Below are 17,303 nucleotides of genomic sequence, written 5' to 3' on the forward strand. Positions count from 1 at the left end.
CGCTGCTGGGGGCATACATAACATGCGCTGCTGGGGGCATATGATAGCGCTGTGCGGGGGACATATATAACATGCGCTGCTGGGGGCATACATAACATGCGCTGCTGGGGGCATATGATAGCGCTGTGCGGGGGACATATATAACATGCGCTGTGCAGGGGACATATATAACATGTTCTGTGCGGGGGACATATATAACATGCGCTGTGCGGGGGACATATATAACATGCGCTGCTGGGGGCATACATGACATGCGCTGTGCGGGGGACATATATAATATGCGCTGCTGGGGGCATATGATAGCGCTGTGCGGGGGACATATATAACATGCGCTGCTGGGGGCATATGATAGCGCTGTGCGGGGGACATATATAACATGCGCTGCTGGGGGCATATGATAGCGCTGTGCGGGGGACATATATAGCATGCGCTGTGCGGGGGGCATATATAACATGCGCTGCTGGGGGCATATGATAGCGCTGTGCGGGGGGGGGGCATATATACAATTTACCATGCAACACAATTTTTTCCCATGCGACACATTACACGGAGTAAATGAAGAAACACTCAGAGATAAACCCGACACTCTTAGTAAATGAGGGCCACTGTGTACAAAAGTGACACAAAGCCCCCTATGCACTGCTCTTTCAAAATAATTTGTGTACCAGAGGTTTGACATTGCGCATATCTGAATGACAGGTTCGGTTCGCTCATCACTGCTCTTGAGAAGTTTTACCCAAATATATCATTGATTTTAACCACAGTGATGAAGACTTTGTTGCTCACCGTCCTCTTTGCAGTTCTGTGAAGATTCCTTCACCGTATTCACTGTTACAGTGACTTGCTCTAAGATGTTTTTGTATTCTTCCTCTACGGTCATGTTTTCTTTGTATTCAACCTCCACAATCACAAGATGGTCCACAATGATGCTCCCGGCCCTGCAAAAGTCATATAAAAGAGCTAGTTTTTTGTCTGATCAATTTTACTTTGTAATGACATCCCTCATTTTACCTTTTACCATAAAATGTATGGCAAAACCCAAAAAATATTATGTTCTCTTTATTCTGTAGGTTAATATTATTAACATGACACCCATGGTTACAGGCCTTACTATTATTGCACTGCTTTTAAACTCAACCTTTTTTTCTACAGAATAAGTATGTTTTTAAATTGCCCTACGCCTTTTCCAAATATGGTTATTCATTTTTTTTCTTTTACTCTTTTTTATATGTAAAATGTGAAACGGGGGTGATTTAAATTGGGTTAAGGGGCTTATTCACATTTTTTTAAAGCTTTTTTTTCCATTTATTTTACATTTTCTATTTCCCCATTGTTTGCTAAAACTGTTCAGTTCTATGCGTAGGCATAGCACTGATCAGTATTATCTGCAATCTACTTCTATGGTCTGCCAGAATGCAGACAAGATAGCATGTACCTCTTGGGAGCTAATAAGAGGAGGCCATTTTTATTAATCAATTGCGGGTGATACGATGAGTACCCCCGGGCCCAATAGAAACTTAAGTATTGATCATGGAATCTGAAGGGTTAATGATGGGATCACTGTGATCTGCCATTATCCCTGAGGCTCCATGTGCTGATAACAGCAGCCGGTCGATACATGTCCCACTTATTTGTGCTTTTAGGATTAACCTACAATATATTACGATGTTTCTTATACATGCTTTTACTACTGATTTTATGCAAAGTTTGTTGAAATGATGACTATTTCATCTTTATGTCAACATGTTGTCCAGGATTGAAAAACCCTCCCATTATAGTAACATAGAAACATGAAAGACTGATGGAAATAAAATGAGGTTAGGATAAAAGATATGGACAATCCGGACGGCGCCTTCCTTAGGAATTGAAGAAAATTGCCAAAGCGTATGAAAGGGAATTTTTATTAGTAAAATGGTGCAACTTAAAAGTTTCGAATCCGGACCGGATTCTTCGTCAGGCAGTATGAGTTACAGAGAGAAAAGCGCCAGTTTTTAAATGTTCACATATAATGAAATTGCCGCCGGGTCAGAGGGTCAGGGGGAAGGGGAATGGAAGGAATGTTCTAATACACTATACAGATTGCAGACCACATAACAAAATTGGATTAAATTGAATGTATTACTGTCAACACTGTAGTTCTTGAACAGGAGAGCTGAAAGCAGTTTGGCAGGAAGATCGCTAGCTAACCTAACATACTAAATTTCAGCCGACCAGCACAAGATCCCTACCAGTGAGTTATACTGCTGTCTGTATCGCAACATGATGGAAATCAAAGACCAGCTCATATCTGGGAGCCTGACTGCTGAAACCCCTGGGAATCAACAGTTGTTGCCAGGGAAGCTGTCATAGCTCCACATTATACAATGCTTCTTTTTATGATTGAGTGTATAATATGTGGTTATGTCCACCAAAGTGAGAAATACTCTTTCCTCTGGTTTTCTTTCAAGGTTAAAGAGAGAAACTCCACTATGAAATCCTCTTATGTTGGGCAAGCTTATGCGGACAGGGTTTGGCTATATAGGATGCAACAACGTTATAAGAGTAACACACAAGAACGAATGTCTCCAACCACCAACTGGTTTGCTCTACTGGAGATGTGCACATCCTTATTGGTCTGAGGTTTAGATGGTCAGATCTGTAGGGTGATACGTGCACAAAGCATCATTTTGTGGGTGCTATCAATAACTCTGTTGGCCACTCTTTTAGCAAATTGGCATCTTGCTTAAAAACATATTTTAACTGCCAGGGAAGGGGGGATTGGACAGAAGGTGGCAAAAATTTTGTGAAGAGAAGAACAAGTAAAGTGGAGAGACACTGTGAATGACCTCTGTCTGGGTAAACCAGGTTACTGCAAGATATTAGGCGTTCTGAGAAAGGAAAAGCAGTAGGAAGACTGTCAGGAGTAGAAGCGACTCTGTGTACTGAAGGGAAGACACAACCTACTTTTGTTTTACGTTTATGCCATTCACCGTACGGGATCAATTCGTTTTTTACACTTTTTGGGGGTAAAATGGAAAAAAGAGACAATTTACATTTTAATTTTTTTTACTTTAAAAAAAAAAACTTTTTATATCCCCATTGGGGACTATTTATAGCAATCACTTGATTGTTAATACTGTTCAGTGCTATGTATAGGGCATAGCACTAATCAGTATTAGCGGCGATCTTCTGCTCTGGTCTACTCGATCTCAAACCAGAGCAGAAGACCCCTGGAGATGGACGGAGGCAGGGAAGGGGACCTCTGGCCACCATGCTGGATGATCGGATCCCCGCGGCAGCGCTGCAGGTGATCCGATCCTACATTTTTTGGACCACACTGCTGCAGATGCAGTGATCTGTATTGATGATCACAACATCTGAGGGGTTAAAGGCAGACATAAGCCCGATCGCTCATGTCCGCTATTACCGGGACCAGCCATTCATGACGCGACGACCACCCCGATGCTCAAGGTCATGTACAGGACGTAAATGTACGTCCTGGTGCGTTAAGTACCACCGCACCAAGATGTACATTCACGTCCTTCGTCGTTAAGGGGTTAAATAGAAAAAACAAAAAACATTGTCCTAAATAAAGACACTTACTTTAATTCCACAATTTGTACATCTTTGTACCCGACCAAATCTGAATAGGTGTTTTTCATCTGTATAAACGAAGAACAAAAAATATAACTTATGTTAAATGAACAAAAAAATGTATGTTAGGCTTAGTCTTTCTGGCTTCTTACCAAATCTTTAAACTCCTTCTCAAATTCTTTGTATTCGTCTGATTGATTGTTCATCAGATTCTCATCAAACGGCCTATTATCGATCTTTAACTCCACCTTCACAGTGGTGTCAACAGTCTTCACTGCAGGAGAAAACGGGATAAGCCTTTCAAAAAACAGTTAAAGCCTGTGAGATAGTTACACCTGTTGTCTTAAAGACAAGGGACATCTTTGAATACATTTTCTAATTCTTGCCTTGTACTTATGATTTCAAAACACTTTCTCCATTGGTCTTTATTAGAAATGTATGGGTAGTTTTTGTTCTACAGACTCTAGAGTGTCCTGCTATTAGTCAAGTCCAACAGATAAGCAATTATCTGACAGATTTATTATCAGCCCTTCTCTCCCTTTCTGAAGGAACTTTTTTAACAGATTTTTGACTGCAGCAAAGTTGGCATTTGATCTTGTCATAATTCAGCTGACTAGTTGGCTCAGGAGAGGTGGAAGACTACTCAAACTAGCAGGACACTGCACAAGCTGTATATTAGAAACCACACCAAATGTGTTAAAGAGTACCTGTCATCAAACCATATTTTCTAAAAACTAACTCAGTTCATATTCCCTAACTACTCCAAACACCCCTGCTACCCTTACATTTTTTTCTGACCTTTAAAAAGCTGTGTATCATAACATTTTGCTTGCTCACATTGTGTGAGCTCCCAGCAAGTGACAGTGGCCGTTCCCCAGCAGGCGCAACGTCACTGAAGCCTGCAAGAGTTGTGCCCCACCCTGCCCCGCACGCACTTCCTGAGTTTGGTCTCTTGCCAGGCCGGGAGGAGACCAAACTTACTGCTTGACTTGCACAGGGAACAGAACCGAGCCACCTAGTGGATGTTTTTTCAATCACGTTAAAAACATAAAGATTGAGAATTTTAACAGCAAATAAATAGCAAAGTGTCTTATAATTACATAAGGAACAATATATTAAAAGTTTAGATTGGTGGCAGGTTCTCTTTACTAAAGAATATGGAGAAGGTTTTTTTCAAACCGTTATAATATTTCCCTAGTTCTTTCCACTACTCATAAAGGAACTTGAAAGACAACTAAAGCTTTCATAATTGCATCACCGTTCTTTTCAAGGGCTTCCCAGAGTTCTACTGGATTGAAGAAAACCTTTTAAGAACATGTTTTGAAAAATTCCAACACAACAGCTCCAAATTCTTAATTTTGTTGCAATTTTAAAATAACCTAAATCTATTGTTGTAGGTAAATATTTCAACATATTTCCAACTATGATTTTTATTTTAAAGGGACTTTCTGGCCTTAGACACCATAAACAAATAGCTATTAGAGCCAGGGAAGCTCCAACTGGTCATATCAATTGACGGAATAGATAATAAATATTTATGGCCAGAATAGCCCTTTGGTAATATGGAAAGATCTGTAGGTTACCTGAACAGAATTATTGTCTTACAACACTGCCACAGCAGAATATAGTTATATTCCCACCGCTAACCCACAGCAGACTCTTCATAAATACATAGATAACTTTGGAACTGGTCAGATAAGATAGCCTTGTGCCAGGTAGATATTCACTTACCAGGAGGAAGTTTATCTATGAGAGTTTCACAAATTGGACCATAGTAAATTTCTGGACAAATGCATTTAATTCCATCATACTTTCCCCCATTTAGGCACTTATCTGTCAAAAAAAGAAAAGTAAAATTAGAGAACTAAATTATTTCGATTCATGCATAATCGCTTGTTAGCTTTGCAGTATAGACAGAGACAGGATGAGCAGAGAATTTATTTATGTTTGGGAAAAAAAAATATGCAAATATTTTTAGTGTGAAGAGGCAGGGCTTTGTATAAAGAGCTTGGGACCCACAAAAAAGAAGTCAGCATTATTTTCCCTTTTCCATCAACAAAGATGTAAGAGGCAAGACTCTCAAGGTTGAGAAATGAATCGCACTCACCACGTTGAAGTCCCGATCAAATAGGATGTTTTATTCCATAAGTTCTGGTGCAGACATTACAGGATGATGTTGATCCATGTAGCGGGGAGTGAGAGCAGCCGCTCTCAGACGCAGGGGCACACCACAGGTGGCAACTAGTTTCGCGTCAGCCGACCCTTCTTCCGCTACATGGATCAACATCATCCTGTAATGTCTCCACCAGCACTTATGGAATAAAACATCCTATTTGATCGGGACTTCAACGTGGTGAGTGCGATTCATTTCTCAACCTTGAGAGTCTTGCATTTAATTACATGTTCAGTTGTTCTATTGAAGCCGCACCTCTCACTGAGTCCACCATAGCAGTATGGTATCACACCTGGCATATCAAGTCTAATACATATAAGGACTGAAAAAAAGTGCATTTATAGGCTGTAGCAGTGCCTGATGGAAATTTCTTTTTCTCTTGCCTGAGAATCTAAAGATGTAAGAGGGCTTATTTTTTGTTGTTGTTGCGGGATGTTGTACTTAATTTAATGTAATTAATTTATAGAGAAACCAGAAAAAATATATATTTGAAATGCTCATTTTAATTTTTAATTATTTTTAGGGGCTTGTACAAGCAATCATCCTATGGCTTACACTGAACTTCGACTGTGCTCAGAGTTGAAAACCAGTGATGATGGGTACATATTGCAGGGAGTTTATTATTGTTGGTTTAGGTCACTGTTTTCCAACCAGTGCACCTCCAGTTTTTGCAAAACTACAACTCTCAGCATGCCCGGACAGCCAAAGGATGTTGTAGTTTTGCCACAGATAAAGGTGCACTGGTTGAAAAACACTGGTGTAGGTGAACAATTTTTATTCACCTTTATTTTGTGCGGTGATAATGGGGGAGATTTATGAAAATCTATCCAAAGGAAAGGTTGCTAAGTGGCCCATAGCAACCAATCAGATCGCTTCTTTCATTTTCAGAGGCCTTTTCAAAAATGAAAGAAGCGATCTGATTGGTTGCTATGGGCAACTCAGCAACTTTTCCTCTGGACAGGTTTTGATAAATCTCCCCCAATGTGATTGTACACAAAACGTATTAAAAGGTCACAGGGCATTTGATAAATTTCAGGCAGGTACACATTTCCTGAAATTTCACCTTAGTATTTTCCATTTTCTAGGGTTTACCCATTGCGCAAAAACTTGCAACTTTTTATCCTGTTGTGCCAAAATGTACAGCTTTTTTATCCTGTTGTGCAAAAAAACTGTGTAAAACCAATTATAATTTTGGCTGTTATCTAATAATGTTTTTCAATACTACAGACTACATATATATTGTGCATAAATAGAGCATACAATACAATCACACACGGCATACACTACACACAACATATATTATAGACACTACATTAACTAAATTACCTGTAACTTTCACTACAGACTGTACACATGCAGCATAGGCTACATAACACATGTTATAAAACCATGGTGGTATAAACAATATTTTAACTTTATATGTGCTCATGGGGTTTCAGTGGGCTTACAGATGTAGCCCTTTTCTTTCTGTAAAACCACTTAGAGGCCCTAGTCGCTAATGGCTCTGGCATCCAAGCGGGTAAATGACCAGGATCTGAGTTATCCCTGATCCCTGATTTTAACTTTAATTGTGCCTATAGGGTGTCTGTCGGCTAACAAATGTAGCCCTTCTCTCTCTGTAAAACCACTTAGATGCCTCAGTCGCTATTGTCTCTGGCATCTAAAGGGGTTATTGGCCAGGATCAGAGTTATCTCTGATCCCAGCTGTTAAAGTTATTTAAATTTTATTTGTGTTCATTGGGTGTCAGCGGACTTACAAACGTAGCTCTTCTCCCTCTGTAAAACCACTTAGATGCCTCAGTCTCTATTGACTCTAGAATCAATATATTTAATTACTTGAATCACAGTGTTCTCTGATCCTGGCCTTTACATGTGGGACATTGTAAGAAGTATGTTCAAGTGACACTGGCTACTTATAATGGGGACACAGCTCCAAAAACATTACTGTGCATTACTGGGCTGGCCAGATAGATCAGACTCTGGCATCTAAGGGATTAAATTGCCATAAGAGTTATCTCTGATTCCAGCCTTTAAATGTGGGACATCGTAAGTTGTATGTTAAAGTTGACATTGGCAACTCTGGACAGCTTTGGAGACTGTGCTATCACATGTCAAAATCATATGGATTAGTTTGGAAAATACCTGCTCCCCATGTCATTGTGAAAGAAGGGACAACATAAAAAAATGGACACTTACTAAAGATCAGACATGAGACTACTCCAAAATATTTGCAAGTTCCACCAAATCTTAAAAATATTAATTTTTGAAATTGTATTTGCCCCATATGCATTTAGAAACAAGAACCACAGAAAAACAATGAGAAGCACATTTACCTGTCATTTACATTTACCTGTAGTAGTAGTAATAGTTCTTGTTGTTATTGAAGTTGTGGTGGGGATGGTTGGTGCAGTAGTTATAACAATTGCTGTAGATGGAACTACGGTGGCTGCACCTGTACTTGTCAGTGGAGTCATTTTTATGCTAGTTATTGGTGTTTTTGTAACAATTATTGTAGACACTATTTCATTTTTTGTTGTATTTGTTGTATGGGGCGAGGAAGGTGATGTAGGTTTTATTGTAGAAGGTGCAGTTTCTTTTGATGTTTGTGTTACACTTCCAGTAGGTAATGGACCCGATGTGGCAGTAGATGTTTCTGTTTTATTGGTGGTCGCCACTTGAGACACCTCAGATGTTTTTGGAACTGTACCAGGAGCAGTTTCCACTTTTGTTGTAATGCTTTCTAAAGACGGTGTTGCAGTTACTGACGGAGTAGTTTTTGCACTTGTGTTAGGAAATGCTTCTGTAGTTGGTCTCCCAGTTATTGCTTCTGAGCTATTTGTGGTAACCAAAGATGTTTGTAAATCTGTAACACCACTAGATGATAAAGTTTTTGCAGTTGTTTCTATTTTAACTGTTTCTGTAGGCATTGTCCCGAATGTAGCAACAGTAACAGGAGATGTTCCCAAGACTGATGTTTTTGCTAATGTTGTTTTATCAGTCACAAGAGCCGTTGGTAGTGATGATTGTTTAGTTGTTGTATCAGTCTGTAGACCTGTTTGTGCTGTATAGTTTGTGGTGGTAGCTACCTGTGAGGTTTCGCCTTTTGTTGTCATCGTTGAAGCTACTTGAGGTGTAGTCACCACTGTAGAAACACTCACCAATGATGTTTTTGCTAAATCTGAAGTTGTCTCTATTTTTGTTGTCATCTCAGAAGTTGTTTTGGGTAGTTGCGTGGTATAGGAAGGTGTTTGTGTCATCGTAGCTGTTGTAATGGGTGATGTCACTGGAGTTGTCTTACTGGTTGTTGGAAGTAGTGTTGTTGTCCCTTCAGTTATTGCCGTTGTTTTTGAACTAGTTGCCAATGTTTTCTCAGTTGTCACAAGAGCTGTTTGGGCATGTGTTGTTGTAGTTTCAAGGGTAGTTTCAGATTTTGCTGTAGAAGTAGCCACTCCTGTTGTAGAAGGTGATAAATCAGATACTCCTAATGATGTTGTCTCTAATGAGGTTGTTGGTAATGATGTTTGTTTAGTTGTTGTATCAGTCTGTAGACCTGTTTGTGATGGATAGTTTGTGGTGCTAGCTACCTGTGAGGTTTCACCTTTTGCTGTCATTGTTGAAGCTACTTGAGGTGTAGTCACCACTGTAGAAACACTCACCAATGATGTTTTTGCTAAATCTGAAGATGTCTCTATTTTTGTTGTCATCTCAGAAGTTGTTTTGGGTAGTTGTGTAGTATATGAAGGTGTTTGTGTCATCGTAGCCGTTGTAATGGGTGATGTCACTGGAGTTGTCTTGCTGGTTGTTGGAAGTAGTGTTGTTGTCCCTTCAGTTATAGCCGTTGTTTCTGAACTTGTTGCCAAAGTTCTTTCAGTTGTCACAAGAGCTGTTTGGGCATGTGTTGTTGTAGTTTCAATGGTAGTTTCAGATTTGGCTGTAGAAGTAGTCACTCCTGTTGTAGAAGGTGATAAATCTGATACTCCTAATGACGTTGTCTCTAATGAGATTGTTGATTTAATGGAAGTCAATGGTTCCCCAGATGTCACACTGGTCACTGGAAATACAATTGTTGTTTTCTCCACAGATGGTGGAAAAGTTAGTTTTGTTGTTACTTCAGTCTCAAGAGTGGTAGCAATAGTTGAGCTGTTTCTTGTAGAAGTCATCTCTGGTGTTCCTCCACTTGTAGCTTCAGTTATTGGCAAGGTACTTGTCAATTGTCCTGCAGTTACCTGAGCTGTTTTATACTCTGTGGTATGAGGTATAGGAATTGAGCCATGTTTTGTGGTAGAAGCAACTTGTGATGTTTCATCTGTTGAAGTGATTTGTGAGGTTTCTGGTTGTTTTGAGGTAGCTAAGGATATATGTGTGGTTGTTACCACAGTAGAGGGCAGTGATTCTGAAGGTGCGGTACTCATATGTGGGGTTGTGTTTGTTGTGTCTACTACAGTTGTTTCTGGAGTTGTCATTGGTGTTTGTTTAGATGTTACATCAGTGATGACACCTGTTTTTGAAACTGTTGTGTGAGTTGTTAGGGTTGAGCCATGGTTTACTGTCGAAGCCACATCTGTAGTTTCTTCTCTCGTGGCAACCGTGATGGGCGAGGTTTTGACCAATGTTGTTTCTTTTGTTGTTATATCAGTCAAAGAAGTAGGCTGTGTCGTTGTTGATGGGATTTCTGAAGATTTGTCAGCTTGTACTGTAGTATGTACAGGAGATGTTGGTAAAGTTGTCGTCCCAATGGAGGACAATGTTGTATCGGTCTGACTTGTTTCTGGAGTTGTAGTCAGTGTTTGTTCAGTTGTTATATCAGTCTCCTGAGCTGTTTCTGAAAGTGTTGTCTGAGCTACTAGAGTTGAGCTTTGTTTCGTTGTAAAAGGTGTGCTAGATGTTTCCTTATCAGTAGATATATAAGTTATAGAAGTTGTTTCTGTATCTGTTATAGCGATTTCTGTAGATTTTTCGGATTGTATTGTGGTGATTGACAGAGATGTGGCAGTGGTTGTTGCCTCTGTAGAGGGAAATGTGTCTGGGGGGGTCTTTATTGTTGTTTTGTCAATTATAGTTGTTTCTGTAGGTTCCAATGATGCTGGTAGAGTTTGTTCAGTTGTTGCATCTGTCACACGAGCTGTTGCTTGAGTGGAGGGAGTTTTAAGATGTTTTGTTGTAGAAGCAACTTCCTCCGATGTTTCTTCCCTCATAGTGACAGTTGTGGGTGATGTGTTCACTGAAGTTTTTTCTAGTTGTATTGTTGTAATTGAAGATAGCGATGTTGTCTCAGGAGAGAACAATGTTTCTGCAGTTGTTTTACCTATTTCAGGAGTTGTAGTTGTGGTTGTTTTGTCAATTATAGTTGTTTCAGTTGAAACATCAGTAAAAGAGTCTGTTTTTCCAAGTGATGTGTCAGTAACTAGTGTTGAGACTTGTTTTGTGGTTGAAGCCACCTTTGATGTTCCTTCTCTTGTAGTCATACTTAATGAAGATGTGTCCAGTGATGCTGTTTCTGTTATGTCTACATCAGTAGTGGAAGTTTTCAGTGTTCCTGTTGTTGGGATTTTTGAAGATTTGTCTAACTGTATTGTGGTTAGAAACGAAGATATCGGTAGAGATGTTGCTTCCTCCGGTCTTAATGATGTCTCCGGTTTTAGTAAATCAGTAACAAGAGTACTTTCTTCAACTGGAGTAGGCCTTTCAGAAGATGTTTTTGTTGTGGAACTTACTTCAGATGTTTTTTCTGCAGTTAAAGAAGTTAAATGTGATGTCTCAACTTCCCCAGATGTTGTATCAGTAGATGGTACAGTTTCCATTGGAGATGTTGCTGTAGTACTGGTTAGAGCTGAAGATGCAGATGTTGAAGTTTCTGACTGTGTTGTATCTGAAATGTCTTCAGTTGCTAGAATAGTGGAGACGGATATCGCCGCTGTTGTCTTGCTAACTACTGATGACAATTCTGTTGTCCTGCTGATCAGAGGAGAAATTTCTACACTTGTTACATCTATTGCATGAGATGTTTCTGTTTTTGATGTATCACTAATAGTAGTTACTGTAGGTTTTTCAGATTTTGTTTCCAAATTTGATGTAGTAGTTATTTGATATGTAGGTGTGATGGCTTCATCTGTAGTAGGAGAAGTTTCTGCACCTGTATAAGATTTGGTTGTTGACGTGTCTCCCACTGATGTTTCTGTTCTTGTTGATCCAGGTATGACTGTTTCTGAAGAAGCTTCTGCTCCACTTGTAATAATTGCTGTTGATGTTATCTTTGAAGTAATGAATGGAGAGGACTGTCTGGTTGTTTTATCAGAAGAAGACAATGTTTCTGTTGAAGGAGATGATTTCCATGTTGTAACTGAAACACTTTCTTTACTGGCTTCATTAGTTCCAGTCCCTGTTATTTCATCAACTATAGTGGATGTTTTAGTTGCCAAGGATGATATTCTTGGTGTACTGGTTGTTGCCGATGTTTGACCTGGTGAAGTACTTTGAGGAGTTTCCCTCTTTGTTGTTGTGTAAGGGATAGATGATATTTCTTCTCCAACAGTACTGACTGTTCCAGATGTTTCTTCAGTTTTAGTGTCAGTGGAGAGAATTGATGTTGATATAGGAGTAGATGTTTGATCTTTGGTTGTAGAGGATGACTCTGCACTCACTGTAGAATATTCAGTAGAATATTCTGTAGTTAGTGTTGTAGAGAGATTTTCTGTACCAATTTCTAGAGTTGCAGTATCTGTTGAAGAAGACGTGTCTCCTGTTGTGGAAGACATTGTGTAAGTTGTTTGTGGGGTTGTACTTGTTATGTTTACTACAGTTGTTTCTGGAGTTGTCACTGTTGTTTGTTTAGATGTTACACCAGTGATGACACCTGTTTCTGCAACTGTTGTGTGAGTTGTTAGGGTTGAGCCATGGTTTACTGTCAAAGCCACATCTGTAGTTTCTTCTCTTGTGGCAACAGTGATGGTCGAGGTTTTGACCAATGTTGTTTCTTTTGTTGTTATATCAGTCAAAGAAGTAGGCTGTATCATTGTTGAAGGGATTTCTGAAGATTTGTCAACTTGTACTGTAGTATGTACAGGAGATGTTGGTAAAGTTGTCGTCTCAATGGAGGACAATGTTGTATCGGTCTGACTTGTTTCTGGAGTTGTAGTCAGTGTTTGTTCAGTTGTTATATCAGTCTCCTGAGCTGTTTCTGAAAGTGTTGTACGAGCTACAAGAGTTGAGCTTTGTTTCGTTGTAAAAGGTGTGCTAGATGTTTCCTTATCTGTAGTTATATGAGTTACAGAAGTTGTTTCTGTTTCTGTTCCAGCAATTTCTGTAGATTTGTCAGATTCTATTGTGGTGATTGACAGAGATGTGGTAATGGTTGTTGCCTCTGTAGAGGGAAATGTGTCTGGGGTGGTGTTTATTGTTGTTTTGTCAATTATAGTTGTTTCTGAAGGTTCCAATGATGCCGGTAGTGTTTGTTCAGTTGTTACATCTGTCACACGAGCTGTTGCTTGAGTAGAGGGAGTTGTAAGATGTTTTATTGTAGAAGCAACTTCCTCCGATGTTTCTTCCCTCATAGTGACAGTTGTGGGTGATGTGTTCACTGAAGTTTTTTCTAGTTGTATTGTTGTAATTGAAGATAGCGATGTTGTCTCAGGAGAGAACAATGTTTCTGCAGTTGTTATACCTATTTCAGAAGTTGTAGTTGTGGTTGTTTTGTCAATTATAGTTGTTTCAGTTGAAACATCAGTAAAAGGGTCTGTTTTTTCAAGTGATGTGTCAGTAACTAGTGTTGAGACTTGTTTTGTGGTTGAAGCCACCTTTGATGTTCCTTCTCTTGTAGTCATACTTAATGAAGATGTGTCCAGTGATGCTGTTTGTGTTATGTCTACATCAGTAGTGGAAGTTTTCAGTGTTCCTGTTGTTGAGATTTCTGAAGATATGTCTAACTGTATTGTAGTTAGTAACGACGATATCGGTAGAGATGTTGCTTCCTCTGGTCTTGATGATGTCTCCGGTTTTGGTAAATCAGTAACAAGAGTACTTTCTTCAACTGGAGTAGGCCTTTCAGAAGATGTTTTTGTTGTGGAACTTACTTCAGATGTTTTTTCTGCAGTTGAAGAAGTTAAATTTGATGTCTCAACTTCCCCAGATGTTGTATCAGTAGATGGTACAGTTTCCATTGGAGATGTTGCTGTAGTACTGGTTAGAGCTGAAGATGCAGAAGTTGAAGTTTCTGACTGTGTTGTATCTGAAATGTCTTCAGTTGCTAGAATAGTGGAGACAGATATCTCCGCTGTTGTCTTGCTAGTTACTGATGACAATTCTGTTGTCCTGCTGATCAGAGGAGAAATTTCTACACTTGTTACATCTATTGCATGAGATGTTTCTGTTTTTGATGTATCACTAATAGTAGTTACTGTAGGTTTTTCAGATTTTGTTTCCAAATTTGATGTGGTAGTTATTTGATATGTAGGTGTGATGGCTTCATCTGTAGTTGAAGAAGTTTCTGCACCTGTATAAGATTTGGTTGTTGACGTGTCTCCCACTGATGTTTCTGCTCTTGTTGATCCAGGTATGACTGTTTCTGAAGAAGCTTCTCCTCCAATTGTAATAATTGCTGTTGATGTTATCTTTGAAGTAATGAATGGAGATGACTGTCTGGTTGTTTTATCAGAAGACAGTGTTTCTGTTGTATGAGATGATTCCCATGTTGTACCTGAAACACTTTCTTTACTGGCTTCATTAGTTCCAGTCCCTGTTATTTCATCAATTATAGTAGATGTTTCAGTTGCCAAGGATGATATTCTTGGTGTACTGGTTGTTGCAGATGTTTGACCTGGTGAAATGCTTTGAGAAGTTTCCCTCTCTGTTGTTGTGTAAGGGATAGATGATGTTTCTTCTCCAACAGTACTGACTGTTCCAGATGTTTCTTCAGTTTTAGTGTCAGTGGAGAGAGTTGATGTTGATATAGGAGTAGATGTTTGATCTTTGGTTGTAGAGGATGACTCTGCACTTACTGTAGAATATTCAGTAGAAGATTCTGTAGTTAATGTTGTAGAGAGATTTTCTGTACTAATTTCTACAGTTGCAGTATCTGTTGAAGAAGATCCTGTTGTGGAAGACATTGTGTAAGTTGTTGATGATGTTGCTCCTGCAGTTACGACCAATGTTGAAAGCTCTTCCAATGTTGTCTCAGTGGATGTAGATGCTTCTTTGGTTGTGCTAGTTATTACAGATGTTTCTGTGTTTGCATCCTGTGTTATTGTAAATGGAAGTGTATGAGATGTTTCTGCTGCCTGTGAAGTAGCGGATGTGGAAACTTCTAACAATGTTGTGTCAATTACAGTTGGGATTGATCCTGATTGAGAGACAAGAGTTGTGACATAATTAGATGTTTCTGATGACGTTTCACCCATGATTGTGTATGTTTGTGATGATGTTGTGTCAACTGCAGGGCTTTCAATGTCATTACTTGTAGATGATGTAACTTCAGTTGTTTCTGAGCCTATAGTAATGGATCTTGTGGCAGTTTCTGTTGCACTTGAGTCTTCCATTGATGTTGTGTCGGTTGTGTAATCCAATGTAGAAGTTCGTACAGATGTTTCTGAAAAAGATGTTTCGGCAGATACAGTGGATACTTCTTTACTTGTTATGCCGGTTATAAGATCTATTGATGATGTCTCCACCTCAGTATGAGTTATTTTCGAGTCTGTTGATGTAAAAACTTCACTTATTGAATCAGTTGCAAAGGACAATGAAGGAGTCAATGACGAAGAGTCCGAAAATGTTTCTCCTGTTGTTTTATCAGATAGAGATGTTGTTTCTGATAGTGAAGACATTTTTATGGTACTAGCTTCAGGCACTGGAGTTGTTTCTGTTATTGTAACTTCTGGTACTAAAGATGTCCCTTCTGTTTCTATTTCAGATACTCGAGATGTCTCTGTTGGTATTTCTGAAGAGGTTTGGGTATTTATGTTTACTGTTATGGATTTTGTTGTAGGGAATAAAGATGTTTCCTCTATTGTGGTGCCAGATACCGGAGTGATTTCTGTTTGTAGCTCTGGGAGTGAGGTGGCTTTTGTAGGTGTAAGATCAACTACTGGAGATGTTTCTGATGTCTCTTCTGTTGTTAAATCAGACACTGGAGATCTGTCTGTTTGTACAGTAGACAGTGAAGATGTTTCTGTTGTTGTAATATCAGGTTCTTCTGTTGTATCAGATACTGGAGATATTTCTGTTGACATTTCTGGTAGTGAGGAGATTTGTTCAGATGTTTCCACAGATGTTTCTGCTGTTGTGGGATCTGTTGCATGGGATGTCTCATATGTAGTCACATCATACATGGGAGATGAAGATGTTTCTGTTTCAGCTGATGTTTCTGGTGGTAAAGTAAGTGTTTCTTCTTTTGTTACATCTGAGGTCTCTGCAATTGTGGTATCCGTTCTTGTATATGTCCAAGCTATTGTTTTATCAGATAGTGTAGAAGATTCTGTTGATATTGCTGTCATTTTTTCAACCTCTGGAGATGTTTCTACCCATGTAGAATGTGATATAGATGATGATTCTTCTATTGTTACATTAGTCACAGAGTATGAATATGTTTCTTGTTCAGTCGATGTGCCTGGTGATGAAGTAGATTCTCCCATTACATCAGACGTTCTAGATGAGTCTGATGTATAAAATAATGAAGATGTTTCTGGTTCAGTTTGTGTTTCTGGTGATGAAGTAGATTTTCCTGTTACAACAGATGTTCTAGATGAATCTGATGTATAAAATAATGAAGATGTTTCTGATTCAGTTTGTGTATCTTTAGATGATGTAGATTCTCTCATTACATCAGACGTTCTAGATGAGTCTGATGTATAAAACCATGAAGTTGTTTCTGGTTCAGTTTTTGTTTCTGGTGATGATGTAGATTCTCCCGTTTCATCAGACGTTCTAGATGAGTCTGATGTATAAAATAATGAAGATGTTTCTTGTTCAGTTTGTGTTTCTGGTGATGATGTATATTCTCCTGTTACATCAGATGTTCTAGATGAGTCGGATGTATAAAATAAGGAAGATGTTTCTGATTCTTGTGTTTCTGGTGATGATGTAGATTCTCCTGGTACTTTAGATGTTATAGGTGAGTCTGATGTATAAAATAATGAAGATGTTTCTGGTTCAGTTTGTGTTTCTGGAGATGAAGTTGATTCTCCTGTTACATCAGATGTCCTAGATGAGTCTGTTGTTGTATAAGATGATGAAGATGTTTCTGGATCAGTTTGTGTTTCTGGGGATGAAGTAGATTCTCCCGTTACATCAGATGTTCCAGATGATTCTGATGTTGTATAAAATAATGAAGATGTTTCTGGTTCAGTTTGTGTTTCTGGGGATGAAGTAGATTCTCCTGTTCTATCAGACGTTCTAGATGAGTCTGATGTATAAAATAATGAAGATGTTTCTTGTTCAGTTTGTGTTTCTGGTGATGATGTAAATTCTCCTGTTACATCAGATGTTCTAGAAGAGTCTGATGTATAAAATAATGAAGATGTTTCTGGTTCAGTTTGTGTTTCTGGTGATGATGATGTAGATTCTTCTG

General features: G+C 39.0%; 1 protein-coding gene across 1 annotated transcript in view; it reads right to left on the reverse strand.

Moving 5' to 3' along the window:
* The window catches only part of LOC130367332 (serine-rich adhesin for platelets-like), a 30,150-nt gene extending 13,782 nt beyond the window's left edge, over positions 1-16,368 (reverse strand). Inside the window, exons 1-5 of the mRNA XM_056569742.1 lie at positions 8,097-16,368; positions 5,305-5,406; positions 3,726-3,847; positions 3,583-3,641; positions 787-938 (exon numbers count right to left, since the gene is read on the reverse strand). Coding sequence (XP_056425717.1) covers positions 787-938; positions 3,583-3,641; positions 3,726-3,847; positions 5,305-5,406; positions 8,097-16,368 — 8,707 coding nt within the window. The remainder of the gene's footprint in view (positions 1-786; positions 939-3,582; positions 3,642-3,725; positions 3,848-5,304; positions 5,407-8,096) is intronic.
* Positions 16,369-17,303: the final 935 nt, after the last annotated feature.

This window comes from Hyla sarda, chromosome 4, assembly GCF_029499605.1.
Source record: "Hyla sarda isolate aHylSar1 chromosome 4, aHylSar1.hap1, whole genome shotgun sequence".
Lineage (NCBI taxonomy): Eukaryota > Metazoa > Chordata > Amphibia > Anura > Hylidae > Hyla > Hyla sarda.